This window comes from Mauremys mutica, chromosome 1 (genome assembly GCF_020497125.1).
Source record: "Mauremys mutica isolate MM-2020 ecotype Southern chromosome 1, ASM2049712v1, whole genome shotgun sequence".
Lineage (NCBI taxonomy): Eukaryota > Metazoa > Chordata > Testudines > Geoemydidae > Mauremys > Mauremys mutica.
The window spans coordinates 367,789,491-367,809,234 of record NC_059072.1 but is presented as its reverse complement, the minus strand read 5'-3'; the positions used below and the strand labels follow the sequence as shown (position 1 = coordinate 367,809,234).

Below are 19,744 nucleotides of genomic sequence, written 5' to 3'. Positions count from 1 at the left end.
GGCCACCAAATGAAATTAATAGGCAGCAGGTTTAAAACAAATAAAAGGAAGTTCTTCTTCACGGAGCAACAGTCAACGTGTGGAACTCCTTACCTGAGGAGGTTGTGAAGGCTAGGACTATAACAGGGTTTAAAAGCGAACTGGATAAATTCATGGATATTAAGTCCATTAATGGCTATTAGCCAGGATGGCTAAGGAATGGTGTCCCTAGCTTCTGTTTGTCAGAGGCTTGTGATGGACGGCAGGGGAGAGATCACTTGATCAATACCTGTTAGGTTCACTCCCTCTGTGGCACCTGGCATTGGCCACTGATGGCAGAAAGGATACTGGGCTAAATGGACATTTGGGTCGGACCCAGCACAGCCATTCTTATCTTCCTCTATGTTGCTTTCTCATGACTATTGTTGCCTTCACTTTGTCACTAAAGTTTTAGCCAAAGTTGTCAACTTTCTTGACTGTGGAATTGTGAATTTTTAGCTATCAAAAAACCCTCTCCAAGAACTCTCAATTTTCATTCCCATTTTTCTATCCAGGTTTTCCTCCCAATCAGTTTGGGGGAATTAGCCCTTTTGAAGTACTAAATGTCTTTAGATATTACTGACTGGGAACTCTTCTGCGTTTCTCAATTTGAATGAAACGTAATCAGTTCCATTCTTTATTTTCCTTTCCTCAGTCATATGCCCCCTTGTTTGTCTCTTCTCTAAACAGTCCCAGCCTTTTCAGTCACTCCGCATATGGCAACCTCCCCGCATCTCAAAGCCTGTCTCAGAATTATGTGCTATATCCTTTACAGAAACTTGGTGACCAAAACTGAGTATTTGTCCACAGCAGGTTATTCTCCAACCCTTTCCTTATGCATCCAAACATTGACTTTGTTTTGGCCACTGCTAAAAATCAGCTAGTGTTTCCGCAGAGTTGCGATCAGTGATGACAAGCTTTTTTTCCCTAAGATGTATTGCCAGTTAGTGCCTATTAATGTTTCCCACACCACGATGAATGCAAAGTATTGATGCAGGGAGCCCCATTGGCATTAGTAGAGTCAATTGTTGATAATTAATTTCACAGAATAATGAAAATGTCATTTTTCAATGTGTGAAGAGCAACCAATCTGCTTCACCCAAGAAAACACCCTCGACTAGTTCATAGAATCGTAGAAGAATCATAGAATCATAGAAGATTAGGGTTGGAAGGGACCTCAGGAGGTTATCTAGTCCAGCCCCCTGCTCAAAGCAGGACCAATCAACAGACAGATTTTTACCCCAGTTCCCAAAATGCCCCCCTATAATGAACTGTCTGATATTCATATTGTCTCTCCATCCAGGCAGTTGCACTGCAACCATCACCCTAGACCCTGGGCATATACAGGAAGTCAGGGGAACGTACGGTCCAAGTAGGAGACAGCTTTCTGCCTTGGAGTTGGACAACTTCTCCCCTGCTCCATGTCAGATTCCAACACAACTGAATTCACCAACCCCTCCACCTTCATCCTGCTGGGTATTCCTGGCCTTGAGGTGGCCCATGTCTGGATCTCCATCCCCTTCTGCACCATGTACATCATAGTCATCTTGGGAAATTTCACTATTTTGTTCATTGTGAAGAGGGAGCCGAGCCTCCATGAGCCCATGTACTATTTCCTCTGCATGCTGGCAGTCACTGACCTGGTCCTGTCCACATCCACCATACCCAAAATTCTGGCAATCTTTTGGTTCAGTTCCAGGGAGATCAAATTCAGTGCCTGCCTCGCCCAGCTGTACTTCATTCACTGCTTCTCAGCGATCGAGTCTGGGATCTTCGTGGCCATGGCTGTGGATCGGTACGTAGCCATCTGCCATCCCCTGAGACATTCCACCATCCTGACAAACCGTATGGTGATCAAGATTGGCCTGGCCGTCGTGCTGCGTGGCAGCATGCTCGCACTTCCCTATCCCTTCCTGGCAAGGCGGTGGCCCTATTGCAGAACCAACATCATCCCCTATACGCACTGTGAGCACATGGAAGTGGTGAACCTAGCCTGCGCCGACATCCGCGTCAGTAGTTACTATGGCCTATTTGTGCTATTCTGTAGGATTGGTCTGGATGTGTTTTTTATTGTTGTGTCCTATATCCAGATCCTCAGGGCCATCTTCAGCCTCCCCACAAAGGACGCCCGGCTCAAGACATTTGGGACTTGCGGCTCCCACCTCTGTGTCATCTTAGCCTTTTACATCCCAACTCTCTTCTCTTCCCTCACATCCCGATTTGGGCACAATTTACCCCTTCATTTTCAAATTTTTATTGCCAATGTGTACCTCCTTGTGCCCCCCATGCTAAACCCCATCATCTACGGGGTGAGGACCAAACAGATCCGGGACAGGCTGCTCCAGATCTTAACTCATAAAGGGACTAAAGTTTTCTCCTGGTGCTCTAGGTCTGAGACCTAGGTCCATGCAGACCTGGCTGGTGACATGGTGCTGGGCCGTCTCCCCTGAATCACTTACTGGGCAATCAAAGAGACAGTAAAACCTTTCCTGGCCTTACTGTGTTTTCTCAGCGTAACATACTATGGAACTGGTGACCGTACAACTCATTAACACATAGGGTTGCCATGTATCTAATTATAATCATAATTGTCACTGGTAATCTGTTACACCTGGACACCTGCCCCTTGTCCCACCTTTTCTCCAAAAATCCTCACCACTGCTCCTACTCCAATCCACTCCTCATTACTATCTGGATCATCTATGTAATGGGTCCCCTCAGGTTGCCACCTGGAACTGACGTAGAGCTGACTCATCTGTCTCACCATTCTGGGTTCCCTCTTGTATTGTAATATTGTGACAAGCTGAAACCCTCCTAGCTTGCCTCACCTCAACATCTATGGGCAGGGACCACCCCTAGATGTGTTCACGACTGCCCTGGCCAGCCACTCATGAAACCGCAATAGAGAATCTACGACCACAATACTCCCAGATGCCCAGCCTAAGATCCCAGAACTCTACTGTCTTGCCCTCGTCAAAGCCCGGCCAGTATGAATTTATTACCCAGTCCACCATTTCTACAAAGGAAAGTGGATGTGCACCGACTTTTGTACATGGGCTGAGATTTTTCCTCTTTTCACTTGAAACAACACCGTCTGGTAAAAAAAAAAAAGGGGTGTTTAGCTAGAGAGAGAGAGAGAGAGCTTTTAAATGATTATCGGTGAAAGGAAACAGATCCAAGTAGATTATCATAAGAAACAAAACAAAACCACAACCTAAGCTTAATGTGCTAGTTAGTGTTTGAATCCAGCAGTGTCTCACCCAGTTAGGGCGAACAAGCAGGTTCTCTTTCTCAGGCAGCCTGACTTCTTTCTGCCTGGGATGAGCATTTGCCCCCCTGTTCTGTCTTTTTCCTCCGGTACTTACAGGTGTGTCGTTATAGGGAGAATGACAACGCTGACATCCTGTTATTTCTCCCCTTTATGTCTTCTTCCAAATTGCTAGAAAGCCCTTTGCTGTAACCCGGTTCAAACAGTATGTGACTCTGTAGCCCGAATTAGAGTCTTTTGGTAGCAGCATCCTAGAAATAATAAAGTTTTGTACCGGTGACCCCTTTCACCCAGCAAGCCTCTGAGTGTGGCCCCCTTGTAAACGAAAAACACTTTTTAATATATTTACTGTTAGAAATGCTAGGGGCAAAGTGGGGTTTGCGGTGGAGGTGACAGCCCAGGACCCCCCATGTAATAACTTTGTGACCCTCTCAGGGGTCCCAACCCCCAGGTTGAGTATTCGTCTCATTCCAAAGGTTTGTGTGCTTGATCGAGCACTCATAATTCTGTGGTTCATAATTCTAAGGTTCTACAGTAGAAGCTGTTTTACATCCTCCTTAACAGCTAATGGACTTGAAAGTGTTTCATCAGCTCGTGTAATATGCATTTAAATGGAATCAATTACATACAATAATGACAAAGTCTTTGCTTCTAGCTTGTAGCACGATGCAATCAATTGCAGGTTCAAATCAAGTCTCTGGAGTACATTGACAGCTGGGATGTGTCATTCAGTCCTTTGTTCAGAGCTTCGGTTTGTAGCAAAGTCCCTCCAGAGGTATGAAGGAGAATTGAAGACAAGATGGAGATGAGGCATCAGCCTTTTATCGTCTCCTCCAGGTGTAAGCACACCGCTTTGCTCTTACTGTGGAAAAAAAAAGACAGCAAAAATGGAGTTTGGAGTCACGTGGGCAAGTCACATGTCCATGCATGACTCAGTTTTTACAGGCAGCATCCATTGCCCACATGCTATCTTGAAAGTCTTAAGGAAGATTTCTTATGTGGATTGGAGTCTCCCAAGGTCTATTGTCAGTTAAGTGTTTCATGATAGGGCACTTAACTTGCAAATTCCATTCTCAAATGCTACTTCAGAATTAAAACAGATTGATATACAAGTATATAGCCAATATTCATAACTTCAACTACAAAATGATGCATGCATTCAGATAGATTATAATCATAATCGCCATACCATAATCTTTTCACAGACACCTTATTGGACAAACTTTGTCCAATATTTGCTGCAAATATATAACAGTGGTTGCAAGAATGATCCGTACAGTTACAGATTCTGTCAATAACATCAGACCCACATTCCCCTAACCTTGCCCCCCATGGTGTGGCATTCCCACCTCTGTAAGCCAAGGAACCTGCAATACTTGGCCATCCACTGGAGCTAGGGGTCCTCATTGTCCTGCTTCTTGGCCCTAAACACAGATCTGAGTCATAAACTTTTTGGTGTCCTGCCCTGGCTGAGGCATGGGAATACTCATTGTTGGTTTGCTGCTCAGCCTGGGTGCAGGCCTAAGGGTATGTCTACACTACGGGATTATTCTGATTTTACAAAAACCTGTATTTGGAAACAGATTATATAAATTCGAGTGCACGCGGCCACACTAAGCACATTAATTCGGCGGTGTGCGTCCGTGTACCGAGGCTAGCATCGATTTCTGGAGCGTTGCAGTGTGGGTAGCTATCCCATAGCTATCCCCCACCCATTGGAATTCTGGGTTGAGATCCCAATGCATGATGGGGCAAAAACAGTGTCACGGGTGATTTTGGGTAAATGTCGTCAGTCAGTCCTCCCTCCATGAAAGCAACGACAGACAATCATTTCACACCCTTTTCCCTGGATTGCCCTGGCAGACGCCATAGCATGGCAACCATGGTGCCCATTTAGCCTTTTTTCACTCTCACTGTATGTGTACTGGATGCTGCTGACAGACGAGGTACTGCAGTGCTACACAGCAGCATTCACTTGCCTTTGCAAGGTAGCAGAGGCGGTTACCAGCCCTATTGCACCATCTGCTGCTGTCATGGGTGCTCCTGGCTGGCCTCGCTGAGACAAAAATGGGAATGACTTCCCAGGTCATTCCTTTCTTTACGTTTTGTCTAAAAGTAGAGTCAGTCCTGCCTAGAATATGAGGCAAGCCTACTAAAGAACCAGAGAGGACAGCCCCTCCGTGTCAGAGCCCCAGAGATCCCGCAAAAATGATGAGCTGCATGCCATTCTAGGGGGTGCCCCTGCAACAACCCCACCCCTTGTTTCCCTTCTCCCCCACCCCTCCTGGGCTACCATGGCAGTTATCCCCCCATTTGTGTGATGAAGTCATAAAGAATGCATGAATAAGAAACACTGACTTTATTGAGATAAAATGAGGGGGAGGCAGCCTCCAGCTGCTATGATATACCAGGCAGGACTGAATCTCCAAGAGACAAAGCTTAAAGAAGGGACTGATGGGGAGTCATTCCCATTTTTGCCCAGGCGCCCCCTGCCAACATCACCGAGGCCAGCCAGGAGCACTCACGGGATGATGATGACGACTATCAGTCCTATTGCACCGTCTGCCATCAGGGAGAGGAGAGGAGGGGATGCTGCTGTATAGCGCTGCAGCACCGCGTCTACCAGCAGCATCCAGTAGACATACGGTGAACATTTTTTTCCCTATACTTTCTGGGGGGGGGAAGCGGGAATTGACGACATATACCCTGAACCACCTGCAACAATGTTTTTGACCCTTCAGGCATCGGGAGCTCAGCCTTGAAAGCAAATGTTTTTCGAAGACTGTGGGAACTGTGGGATAGCTCGAGTCCTCAGTCCCACCTCACTCCCTCCATGAGCGTCCACTTGATTCTTTGGCTTTCTGTTACGCTTGTCATGCAGCACTGTGCTGAGTCCCTGCTTTGGCCTCTGTCTTTCATAGCCTTATAGATTTTTTCAAATGCTTTGGCATTTCGTCTTCTGTAATGGAGCTCTGATAGAACAGATTTGTCTCCCCATACAGTGATCAGATCCAGTATCTCCCATACGGTCCATGCTGGAGCTTTTTTGTATTCTGGGACTGCATGGTCACCCGTTCTGATCGGCGCTCCACGCTGGGCAAACAGGAAATGAAATTCAAAAGTTCCCGGGACTTTTCTTGTCTACCTGGCCAGTGCATACGAGTTCAGAGTGCACTGTGGGATAGCACCTGGAGGCAATACCATCAAGTTGCAGCCACACTAACCCTAATCCGAAATGGCAATACCGATTTCAGTGCTACTCCCTTTGTCAGGGAGGATTACAGATACCAGTATTAAGAGCCCTTTAAATCAATATAAAGGGCTTTGTTGTGTAGACGGGTGCAGGGTTAATTCAGTTTAATGCTGCTATATTTGGTAAAAACTCAAAGTGTAGACCAGGCCTAAGTTATAGACTTTTTCCAGCATGTAATGGGAGAGCAGAATCCCCACGATGGCACCTCCTGCTGGTTGCTCTGGGAATTAGCTCAGTCCAGGTATGGAGCTCCCTCTGCAGGTGGTGTTTCGCCATCGTGGCTCTGCTTTCTCCAGCTTCTCCGGACCCACGTTGATCTCTGGACCACGGTGTCCCCTTTAGGACACAGCCCTCCAGCCATGCCCCCAGCTCCGTTCTCCCCGCTTCCGAGGGTATCCACAGGCCACAGTTCAGCCCTGTGCTGCAGTGGCAAGCTGCAGTCCTTTATCTGGCCACTCCCACCAGCATCCAGTGGGTCAAAATGGGGGGTGTCATGGGCCCACCCACTTCTCTGGGTCCTGGCTAAGTGACCCTTGAGTGGAAGACCAGGCCTAAGTTATAGACTTTTTTCAGCATGTAATGATAGTGCAGACTGGCCACCACGGCACATCCTGCTGGTCGCTCTGGGAATTAGCTCAGTCCACCTGTGGAGCGCCCTCTACAGGTGGTGTCTCGCCCGCCAGTGCTCTGCTTTCTCCACCTCCTTTGGACCCATGTCGCTCTCTGGACCACGGTGTGAGTAATGTATCGGGGGGTAGCTGTGTTAGTCTGTATCCACAGAAACAACGAGTCTGGTGGGACCTTAAAGACTAACAGATTTATTTGGGCATAAGCTTTCATGGGTACAAAAACCTCACTTCTTCAGATGCATGGAGTGATGCATTGGCAAGTTACTGAGTGGGAGATAATGAGAAGTCTTGGAGTTCAAAGCTCACATGAGAGGGATCTCACAACCTCCAGCTTGTTCTGGAAACGTCACATTCACCTTGAGAAGATGGTGCAGGATCAGGGTCCCTCTTCCTGCCTTCCCTCTGCATCCCACCCAATGAACAGTCCCTGTCAGAGCAGGAGTCAATTTCCCTCTTGGCGTGATGGAGAGACCGTGATTATGGAAGGGGAGTCAGGACTGTTGCGTTTTGTCTGTCATTATGCCATCGATCTCTGTGTGGCCTTTGCCAATTTACATCTCACAGTGTCTCAGTTTACCTATATGAATAACGGGGATTCGTCAATAGAGACTTTCACTTTGTTAGGTGTTCTGTTAATCCTTCAGAGAAAGGTGTTGCACAGGATGATGATAGTTACTGATAAGAATTACTGGTCTCTGTTCTAACTGTTTGTGTCTCCCCTCAGTCATTATCTCCAGATCTGTTTGTCTACTATCTACTCATCCCTCCTGGCAATTTACAGGGTATCATTCCCTGTACAGACGTAGGTGTTATCCCTTTTTTTCTTCCTTATCAATTAGAATTTTATATATACACCAATACACAGAGCAGCCCATTCCTCTGTGGCTCAGCAGAGAGCCCAAGAGTTCTCATCTCCCTTAAGGAAGGTCCCTTAATTACTGTTTACTCTGAAAGCTGGCTAAATAACACAGAAGTGCAGACCAGCTTTTCTCCAGCCTCTTTACATTAAGGTGCCGCTTCTCTGCTAGAGGCTGAATGAATCCCCCGGGGATTGCACAGAGCTATATTATAAATGGTGCACACCCCTGTGTCGGGTCTCAGCATGGGATGTTGCTGGAGATGCTGCGGTGAGAGAGGGAAGACATTTCTCTCTCAAAATCCACAGGCACCATCTCTTCCTGAGGAACTCACCTGCTTTACAAACTCAGTGCAACGTGGGCGTCATGGGATACAGTGTAAGTTTTTGGTCCATTCCGCTCTGCACAGCCATTAAACATCCCAGGGCCCTTGCCACAGGGGATGAGTTTGCTCCAATAGCACTGGCCAAAATGTCCTCCTTTGATTAGCATCCCTGCCCGTCCCGGCTGATGCCGTTTAGCGTGGAGGTGGGTGTATTTCTGTGGCACAGGGCAGCATTCAGGATTAAAGGTGGTAGAAGTACAATAAAAGGCCAAATACTGACGCCATGGTCCATAGTTCGCTCAGGCCCCACTATGGGAAAACTCCCCTGGATAAGAACTGAGTAAAGTCCTGAGAAGACAGATGTGTGTTAATAGGGAGAGACTTTCACCTCCTTCTCTTGAATCTCAGGGCTCTGGCTGTTAACTGGGAGGGCGTTGTGTGGGTGGGTAGGTGGGACTGTTACCGGACTTTTATCTGCTGGAGACCATGGAGGTGGAACAACACGGTTAAGACATATGTTCTCCTAGCTTCATTCGAGTAGTCAGCTGAATGGTCATGCCTGAAAGTTTCAAAAAACAATTCAGCCATAAGCAAACATCCAGCATGGGAAATTTCACTCCTAATGCTTGAAGACTGGAAAACTTCAGGTGAAACTGATGTTTCCCATTAAGGTATCAGACAACCTAATTAAAGGTTTTACCACCAAAGACACCTCCAATTGTCAATCCATTTGTGAATCCCATTTAGCTAAGCTCTTCCCTCCTTGTCTGTGGCAAGCAGTTCCACTGGCCAAATATGGATTATGTAATATGTCATATTATTAAATATGGATTGTGTCATATGTTCAGACAGTAAATGGAACTGAATGTTCTCTTGTTCGTGTGTTATGAGACACAGTAAATGTAAATGCCTGATCTGCTTTCTTTATTGATAGATTCATGGAATATATGGTTAGAAGGCACCAGTCTGTCCTATATAACACAGACCACTAAATGTCTGTCAGTTACCCCTGTATTGAGCCCCTAACTTGTGTGTCACCAAAGCCTGGTTCACACCAGGATTTTACATTGCAGACTCACAGAGACCCTGCACGATAATGCACCACAAGGGTCATGTAATCTGACCCCCTGCCAAGATGCAGGAGGCAGATGGCTGTCCCTCCTCCCTTTGAATACGTCCAGCTAAGGAGCTTCCATAAGCGTCCGAGTTGTCTGTTCCATTGTCATTCTGTTGTTACAGTTAGGAGGTTTTTCCTGAAATTTAATCTAAATCTGCTGTGCTGTAGTTTTAACCCATTGCCTCTGGTTCTGCACTTTTTTTATGGCAGCCTTTCAAGTACCTGAAGACTTCTGCCATGTCCCCACTCCAATCTCCTCTTTTCCAAACTAAACGCACTTGGTTCCTTTAGCTTGTTCATACGGCTTGCACTTCATCCTTTGGAATATCTTTGTGCCTTCCCTCTGGATACTTTCCAGGTTCCATCCACCCTTCTATACAATCACGATCAAAATTGGACACAGTACTCAGCTGGGTCTGCAGACATGCAGAGTTGGAGAATCCACCATTTCTCTTTGCAGTGTTCTCCAGCCGTTAGTCTCCCTCAGTGCTAAACATTTGGCCCTTATTTCAAACTGGAATTTGCCTGACTTCAGTTTCCAGCCATTGGGCCTTGCTCTGCCTTTCTCCGCAAGATTAAAGAGCCAGATACCTCTATATAAGGTTGTCATAAACAGATAGTTAAGGGTTAACGTCTCTTTTACCTGTAAAGGGTTAAGAAGCTCAGTAAACCTGGCTGACACCTGATCAGAGGCCCAATATGGGGACAAGATACTTTCAAATCTTGGTGGGGGGAAGTCTTTTGTTTGTGCTCTTTGTTTGTTGGTTGTTCGCTCTTGGGACTAAGAGGGACCAGACATCAATCCAGGCTCTCCAAATCTTTCTGAATCAGTCTCTCATGTTTCAAACTTGTAAGTAATAGCCAGGCAAGGCGTGTTAGTCTTATTTTTGTTTTCTCAACTTGTAAATGTTCCTTTTTGCTGAGAGGATTTTACCTCTGTTTGCTGTAACTTTGAACCTAAGGCTAGAGGGGGGTTCCTCTGGTTCATAAGAACCTGATTACCCTGTAAAGTATTTTCCATCCTGATTTTACAGAGATAATTTTTACCTTTCTTTCTATAATTAAAATCTTTCCTTTTAAGAACCTGATTGATTTTAAATTGATGGTTAAATTCTTCTTGTGTTAAGATCCAAGGGGTTGGATCGGTGTTAACCAGGAACTTGGTGAACAAGCCTCTCAAGGCTGCCCAGTAAGGGGAAGGTTTTGGGGGGACAGAAAGTGATCCAGACACTGAAATTTCTGGATGGTGGCAGTGTTACCAGATCTAAGCTAGTAATTAAGCTTAGAAGTGTCCATGCAGGTCCCCACATCTGTACTCTAAAGTTCAGAGTGGGGGAGGAACCTTGACAAAGATAAATAAATCAAGATCTTCAAGTCTCTCTCTCTCTCTCTCTCTCTCTCTCTCTCTGACCAGCATTTTCTCCCACCTCAAACCTTTTTTGTGGGTCTTTTCTGCACCTTCTCCAATTTTTCCACATCCCTTTTGAAATGAGGACCCAGAACTGGACACAGTCGCTCACACCAGTGCATTTGCAGAGGTAAAATCCTTCCCCTGCTTCAACTCCTCACTCTCCTGTTTATGCATTAAAGGATTGCATGAGCCCTTTCGGCCACAGCATCCCACTGGGATCTCACAATGAGTTGGGTGTCCATAGTGACCCATAATACAGTGCCCTAGTCTGAGGATCAGGCGGGCATTCCCTGTTCCAAGATGATAATTCTGCATTTGAGTGTATCAAAACATTTTATTTTGCATGGGCCCAGCTCACCAAAAGCTCCAAATCAATTAGTGTGCCTGCCCCAGCCTCCTCATCGTAACCACTCTGCCAATGTTTGGGTTCTGCACAAAATTTATTTTAGTGATTATCCACTTTCTTCAAGATCATGGGTGAAAATATTGAATAGCATCCAGCCTAGAACCGATCCCAGCAGAACCCCACTAGAAACTTCCCCATTCCCTGACAATGGTCAATTCACAACTGGTTTCTGAGATCTGTCAGTTAGCTAGTTTTTATTCCATTTTATGTGTGCTCTACTGATATTGTACAGTGTTCTTTGTTTATCTGAATATTTTCCCCTACTAAATCTAATGCATCTGCGCAATTCCCTTCATCAACCAAACATGTACTCATAAAATGAAAAATTTGGGATTATTTGAGAAAACCAGTTTTTCAGAAACCATGTTGTTAACTTGCATTAATTTTATTCCTAGATTCTTTTTTTTTAAATCCCATCCAGCTTTTCTATTGTTTCCTAACCTTGCCAAATCTTTTAACCGAGACCTGCCCTGCATTTGCCTCCTTTTTGAGGTGGGTGGAGGCTCTGCTTTTGCCTATTGTGTATTGGTTCAAAATGGGGTTTTGGTTTATCAGTCGCTCCTGATCTCTGGTGTTTGTAACTCTCAGAATCTACAGTAGATGCTGTTTCACAGCCTCCTTGACTACTAATGGTCTGGAAAGTGTTTCTTCACCTGAGGTGATATGAGTACATCACAGTTCATCTTTACAAATGCAGAACAAAACTATTTCATGAACACATTTGCCTTTTCTCAACATTAAAAGTTCCTTCCCCTTCTAGGAACTCACTGAAATATTTTCTAGGATTTCTTATTTACTTAATATACTTAAGAAATCCTTAACCCTGCCAAGCATGGATTTTTCCTTTTTGTGATCCTTAACCCTGCCAAGCATGGATTTTTCCTTGATATTTTTAATTTCCTTATCAATTTTCAGAACTTCAATTTTGTAACTTTTGGTATCTATTTTGCTTTTCTCCCTTGTGTTAGGGGGTATATGATAGAGGTATATAAAATCATGAGTGGTGTGGAGAAAGTGAATAAGGAAAAGTTATTTACTTCTTCCCATAACATAAGAACTAGGGGCCACCAAATGAAATTAATAGGCAGCAGGTTTAAAACAAATAAAAGGAAGTTCTTCTTCACGGAGCAACAGTCAACTTGTGGAACTCCTTATCTGTGTAGGTTGTGAAGGCTAGGACTATAACAGGGTTTAAAAGCGAATTGGATAAATTCATGTAGGTTAAGTCCATTAATGGCTATTAGCCAGGATGGGTAAGGAATAGTGTCCCTAGCCTCTGTTTGTGATGGACGGCAGGGGAGAAATCACTTGATCAATACCTGTTAGGTTCACTCCCTCTGCGGCACCTGGCATTGGCCACTGATGGCAGACAGGATACTGGGCTAAATGGACCTTTGGGTCGGACCCAGCACGGCCATTCTTATGTTCTTCTATGTTGCTTTCCCATGACTATTGCTGCCTTCACTTTGCCACTAAAGTGGCCCCCATTCATGAACTGTCTGATATTCATATTGTCTCCCCATCCAGGCAGTTGCACTGCAACCATCACTCTAGATACAAGAAGTCAGGGGAACGTCCGATCCAATTAGGACACACCTTTCTGCCTTGGAGTTGGACACCTTCTCCCCTGCTCCATGTCAGATTCCAACACAACTGAATTCACCAACCCCTCCACCTTCATCCTGCTGGGCATTCCTGGTCTGGAGGTGGCCCATGTCTGGATCTCCATCCCCTTCTGCGCCATGTACGTCATAGTCATCTTGGGAAATTTCACTATTCTGTTCATTGTGAAGAGGGAGCCGAGCCTCCATGAGCCCATGTACTATTTCCTCTGCATGCTGGCCATCACCGACCTAGTCCTGTCCACATCCACCATACCCAAAATTCTGGCAATCTTTTGGTTCAATTCCAGGGAGATCGATTTCAGTGCCTGCCTCGCCCAGATGTACTTCGTTCACTGCTTCTCAGCTATCGAGTCTGGGATCTTCGTGGCCATGGCTGTGGATCGGTACGTAGCCATCTGCCATCCCCTGAGATATTCCACCATCCTGACAAACTGCGTGGTGGTCAAGATTGGCCTGGCCATCGTGCTGCGTGGCAGCATACTCGCACTTCCCTATCCCTTACTGGCAAGGCGGTGGCCGTATTGCAAAACCAACATCATCCCCTATACGCACTGTGAGCACATGGAAGTGGTGAACCTAGCCTGCGCCGACATCCGCGTCAGTAGTTACTATGGCCTATTTGTGCTATTCTGTAGGATTGGTCTGGATGTGTTTTTTATTGTTGTGTCCTATATCCAGATCCTCAGGGCCATCTTCAGCCTCCCCACAAAGGACGCCCGGCTCAAGACGTTTGGGACTTGCGGCTCCCACCTCAGTGTCATCTTAGCCTTTTACATCCCAACTCTCTTCTCTTCCTTCACATCCCGATTTGGGCACAATTTGCCCCTTCATTTTCACATTTTTATTAACAACGTTTACATCTTTGTGCCCCCCATGCTAAATCCCATTATCTACGGGGTGAGGACCAAACAGATCCGGGACAGGCTGCTCCAGATCTTAACTCATAAAGGGACTAAAGTTTTCTCCTGGTGCTCTAGGTCTGAGACTTAGGTCCATGCAGACCTGGCTGGTGACATGTGCTGGGCCATCTCCCCTGAATCACTTACTGGGCAGTCAAAGAGACAGTAAAACCTTTCCTGACCTTACTGTGTTTTCTCAGCACAACGTACTATGTAACTGGTGACCGTACAACTCATTAACACATAGGGTTGCCACCTATCTAATTATAATCATAATTGTCACTGGTCATCTGTTAGACCTGGACACCTGCCCTTGCCCCACCTTTTCCCCCAAAATCCCCACCGCTGCTCCTACTCCGATCCACTCCCTCATCACTATCTGGATCATCTATGTAATGGGTCCCCTCAGGTTGCCACCTGGAACTGAGGTATAGCTGACTCATCTGTCTCACCATTCTGGGTTCCCTCTTGTATTGTAATATTGTGACAAGCTGAAACCCTCCAAGCTTTCCTCATCTCAACATCTATGTGCAGGGACCACCCCTAGATGTGCCCTGGCCAGCCACTCATGAAACCGCAATAGAGAATCTACGACCACAATACTCCCTGATGCCCAGCCTAAGATCCCAGATCTCTACTGTCCTGCCCTCGTCAAAACCCGACCAGTATGAATTTATTACCCAGTCCACCATTTCTACAAAGGAAAGCGGATGTGCACCGACTTTTGTGCATGGGCTGAGATTTTTCCTCTTTGCACTTGAAACAACACCGTCTGGTAAAAAAAAATAGGGGTGTTTAGCTAGAGAGAGAGAGAGCTTTTAAATGATTATCAGTGAAAGGAAACAGATCCAAGTAGATTATCATAAGAAACAAAACAAAACCACAACCTAAGCTTAATGTGCTAGTTAGTGTTTGAATCCAGCAGTGTCTCACCCAGTTAGGGGATACAAGCAGGTTCTCTTTCTCAGGAAGCCTGACTTCTTTCTGCCTGGGATGAGCATTTGCCCCCCTGTTCTGTCTTTTTCCTCCGGTACTTACAGGTGTGTCGTTATAGGGAGAATGACAACGCTGACATCCTGTTATTTCTCCCCTTTATGTCTTCTTCCAAATTGCTGGAAAGCCCTTTGCTGTAACCCGGGTCAAACAGTATGTTACTGTGGCCCGAATTAGAGTCTTTTGGTAGCAGCATCCTAGAAATAATAAAGTTTTGTACCGGTGACCCCTTTCACCCAGCAAGCCTCTGAGTGTGGCCCTGTAATGGAGTAGGAAGCACAGACTGTCTGTGTGGGGGAGGGGAGAGCCAGAGGTTTAGGTGAGATGCAGGAATTCAAACTGTGAGCTGAACTGGGCCTGGGGGAGGGGAGGTGACACCTCTGGCCAGGGCAGACACAAAGGAAGGAGGCTGAGGAGAGAGGAGGGGCCGGAGGGGACTGACAGACTGAAGTTGGCTGAAGAAGAGAGGGGAGGCAGGGAGACCGAACTCTGATCCTCGGGGAGCGGGGGGGGGGGGCTGTGAGGCCCCCCAAGATGGGGCTAACCGAGGGACTCCGGTTATCTGTGCCTGCAAGACCTGTGTTGGACTGTGTTCCTGTCGTCTAAATAAACCTTCTGCTTTACTGGCTGGCTGAGAGTCCTGGTGAATCGGCAGGGAGACCGGGGGTGCAGGGCCTGGCTCCCCCACACTCCGTGACAACTGGTGGTAGCGGTGGGATCGAGCAGTAAAATGAAGGGGCGATTCACTCCTGGGCGAGTGTGACCAGAGAGAAGGACTTTGCAGTAACAGGGTTTCCCGGGGGATCACAGCGAGCGATCCCAGGGGCGGAGGAGGCTGCTGCTCGACCCTGGCAGAGAGGTGGTGACCTGAAGGACTGGCACACTAGGGGTCCCCCTGGAACCTGTGGGGAGCGGCGAGCACCCCGGCCTGCGAGCGGCCAGCAGGAAGATGTATGCCACGCAGCGCAAGTGTGAGCTGGTGGAGCTGTGCAAGCAGAGGGGGCTGCACTATGGGAAGCTCACCAAGGCCCAGCTGATTGCCCGGCTGGTCGAGAGAGACTGCGTCAATGAACCGGACCCGGTCTCTGAGGGAAGCAGCCCAGCAGATGCAGCGCAGGCACCAGTGTCTGTCCCCGCTGGGAATGGTCAGCCGGCCGCTGAGGGCCCCCCGAGACCTCCCACCCCTAGGCGTAGGGGGAGGGGGAGGAGGAGCCCAGCTACGGAGGGCACCGTGACCCCCCCGGCCAGCCGGGAATCATCCCAGCAACGCTCGGCCTCCGTGGAACTCAGGCGGCTGGACTTGGAGAGAGAGATCAAACTGATGGAGATGGAGGACCGGCAGAAGCAGCGTGAATTCGAGGAAAGGGAGAAGGAGAAGCAACGTGAATACGAGGACAGGGAGCAGCAGCGCAGACATGAGCTGGCCATGGCCCAGCTGAACAACAGTAAGGCCCCGGCTGCGGCGAGTGAGGGGGGGGGGGCAAGCCTACAAAGAGCTTCGATAAGAACTTCCTGGCCCAGCGTAAGGAGGGGGAGGACATAGACACCTTCCTGACGGCCTTCGAGAATGCCTGCGAGCTGCGCCAGGTTGACCCTGCCGACAGGATCCAGTTCCTCACCCCCTTACTGGACCCCACCGCCGTGGAGGTGTACAGCCGAATGAGAGAGGCGGAGTGAGAGACTACAACCTGTTCAAAGAGGCCCTGCTCCGCGAGTTTGGGCTGACCCCGGAGATGTACCGGAAAAGGTTCCGGGGTCAACGTAAGACCCGGGAGGTCACCTACCTACAACTGGTCAACCGGGCGCAGGGATATGCCCGCAAGTGGACGGCTGGGGCCCAAACCAGAGAGGACCTGCTTGACCTATTCGTACTGGAGCACCTGTATGAGCAGTGCCCATCCGACCTGAAGCTGTGGTTGATGGACCAAAAGCCGGAGAACCCGCAGCATGCAGGCCAGCTGGCCGACCAATACATGGACAGTCGGGCAGGGGATAATAGGGAGGCGTCTCGAAGTAGCCGGTCGGCCTCGAGGCAGAGGGAGACTCACCAGGGAACCTCCCAGACGGGGCCGAGGGAGGACCCCCACCAAAGGGAAACATCTGGCGTCAGGTCCAGCCGTCCCACTCGAGGGGACCAGCGAGACATGGGCTGCTATCAATGTGGCCAATCGGGCCACATACGGGCCCAGTGCCCCAAGCTCCGGGACAAACTGAGCAGACCAGCCCCACACCGGGTCAACTTGGTAGAGACCCAGCAGGATGAGGGGCAGTGTTCGCAGGGAAGGGGGGCTGGCCGCGTACCCCCTGCGAAGGAGGGAGGGGGGCCCCGGGCTGTCCCCTCCGAGGGGCTGGATGCTCCCAACCCTGAGTTTTGGGTTTACAGGGTGGGCACGGGGCTGCCCCTCCGGAGGGAGTGCCTTGTTCCCCTGGAGGTAGACGGGAAGGAGGCCACTGGGTACTGGGATACGGGCGCAGAGGTGACGCTGGCCCGGCCCGAGGTGGTGGGCCTAGATCGGATGGTGCCCAACACCTACCTGAACCTGAGGGGTGTGATCGGGACCCCATTCAGGGTACCTGTGGCGAGGGTACACCTAAAGTGGGGGGACAAGGAGGGCCTCAAGGACGTGGGGGTGCACCCGCATTTGCCCACGGAGGTGTTAATGGGGGGGGATCTCGAGGACTGGCAGAGGAACACACGGGGTGCCCTGGCCGTGGACCGTAGTCAGAGTCGACGCAGGGCTCTGCACCCTGACACCGGGGAAGGCACTCTTCCCGGGGCACTGGACCCTGACCTGGTGGGGAGGAAACACCCAGGGACAGGGCTCAGAGAGGCTGTGGCCCCAGACCCAGCCGGTGAGAGAGAGCAGATTCCCGCCCCTGCCCCAGCAGCTGAGTACCAGGCCGCGGTGCGGGAAGACCCCTCCTTGCGGAGGATAGGGGACCTGGCCAACCTCGGGGGGGGGGACAGACCACGGGACGAGGTGGCCGGAAAAGGTTCCTGTGGGAGAAGGGGCTCCTGTACCGAGAATGGGCTTCCCCAGGGAAGATGGAGTCAGGGGGGATCAGGAGGCAGCTGGTGGTACCCCAGGAGTATCGCCACCAGCTGCTGTGCCGGGCCCATGACATTCCCCCCTCAGGGCACCAGGGAGCCTGGCGTACCCAGCAGAGGCTGCTGCAGATCTATTACTGGCCTGGGGTCTTTGCCCATGTCCGGCAGCACTACCGCTCCTGTGACGTCTGCCAGAGGGGGAGGAAGGCCCGGGACAGGGGGAAGATGGCTGTAAGGCCCGGGCCTCGCCCCGAGGAGCCTGTCCAGAGGGGGGCCAGGGTCAGAAGGGGGGCTCTGAACCGAGAGAACCCGAATCACAGCCCCCCAGACTGGAACATGGGGGGAAGACCCCGGCCCAGCGTACACCCCAGGGGTATTGGGGTGGGGAAAGGGCGCGGGCGGCATAAGGTTGTAGGTGGGTTCGAACTTCCCCGGGTCACTGGCTGGAGTGACCCCGCTCAGTTCAGTCTCGGAGGGGGGAGAGGTGTAATGGAGTAGGAAGCACAGACTGTCTGTTTGGGTTAGGGGAGAGCCAGAGGTTTAGGTGAGATGCAGGAATTCAAACTGTGAGCTGAACTGGGCCTGGGGGAGGGGAGATGACACCTCTGGCCAGGGCAGACACAAAGGAAGGAGGCTGAGGAGAGAGGAGGGGCCGGAGGGGACTGACAGACTGAAGTTGGCTGAAGAAGAGAGGGGAGGCAGGGAGACCGAACTCTGATCCTCGGGGGGGGGGGCTGTGAGGCCCCCCAAGATGGGGCTAACCGAGGGAATCCGGTTATCTGTGCCTGCAAGACCTGTGTTGGACTGTGTTCCTGTCGTCTAAATAAACCTTCTGCTTTACTGGCTGGCTGAGAGTCCTGGTGAATCGGCAGGGAGACCGGGGGTGCAGGGCCTGGCTCCCCCACACTCCGTGACAGGCCCCCTTGTAAACGAAAAACACTTTTTAATATATTTACTGTTAGAAATGCTAGGGGCAAAGTGGGGTTTGCGGTGGAGGTGACAGCCCAGGACCCCCCATGTAATAACTTTGTGACCCTCTCAGGGGTCCCAATCCCCAGATTGAGTATTCGTCTCATTCCAAAGGTTTGTGTGCTTGATCGAGCACTCATAATTCTGTGGTTCATAATTCTAAGGTTCTACAGTAGAAGCTGTTTTACATCCTCCTTAACAGCTAATGGACTGGAAAGTGTTTCATCATCTCATGTGATATGCATTAAATGGAATCAATTACATACAATAATGACAAAGTCCTTGGTTCAGGCTTGTAGCAGTGATGGAATCAATTGCAGGTTCAAATCAAGTCTCTGGAGTACATTGACAGCTGGGATGTGTCATTCAGTCCTTTGTTCAGAGCTTCGGTTTGTAGCAAAGTCCCTCCAGAGGTATGAAGGAGAATTGAAGACAAGATGGAGATGAGGCATCAGCCTTTTATCATCTCCTCCAGGTGTAAGCACACCACTTTGCTCTTACTGTGGAAAAAAAAGACAGCAAAAATGGAGTTTGGAGTCACGTGGGCAAGTCACATGTCCATGCATGACTCAGTTTTTATAGGCAGCACCCATTGCCCACATGCTATCTTGAAAGTCTTAAGGAAGACTTCTTATGTGGATTGAAGTCTCCCAAGGTCTATTGTCAGTTAAGTATTTCTTGATAGGGCACTTAACTTGCAAATTCCATTCTCAAGAAGCTGACCAAATGCTACTTCAGAATTAAAACAGATTGATATACAAGTCTATAGCCAATATTCATAACTTCAACTACAAAATGATGCATGCATACAGACAGACAGATTATAATCATAATCCCCAAACCATAACTTTTTCACAGACACCTTATTGGACAATCTTTGTCCAATATTTGTTGCAAATATATAACAGTGGTTGCAAGAATGATC

At 48.9% G+C, this 19,744-nt stretch overlaps 2 protein-coding genes across 2 annotated transcripts; both read left to right on the top strand.

Annotated features, from left to right (window-relative positions):
* The first annotated feature begins 1,439 nt into the window (after window positions 1-1,439).
* Window positions 1,440-2,420, top strand: LOC123362824 (olfactory receptor 52R1-like). The gene has a single exon (XM_045003325.1). The coding sequence runs from the start codon at window positions 1,440-1,442 to the stop codon at window positions 2,418-2,420; it is 981 nt and encodes a 326-aa protein (XP_044859260.1).
* Window positions 2,421-12,918: 10,498 nt separating this feature from the next.
* Window positions 12,919-13,899, top strand: LOC123362821 (olfactory receptor 52R1-like). The gene has a single exon (XM_045003312.1). The coding sequence runs from the start codon at window positions 12,919-12,921 to the stop codon at window positions 13,897-13,899; it is 981 nt and encodes a 326-aa protein (XP_044859247.1).
* Window positions 13,900-19,744: the final 5,845 nt, after the last annotated feature.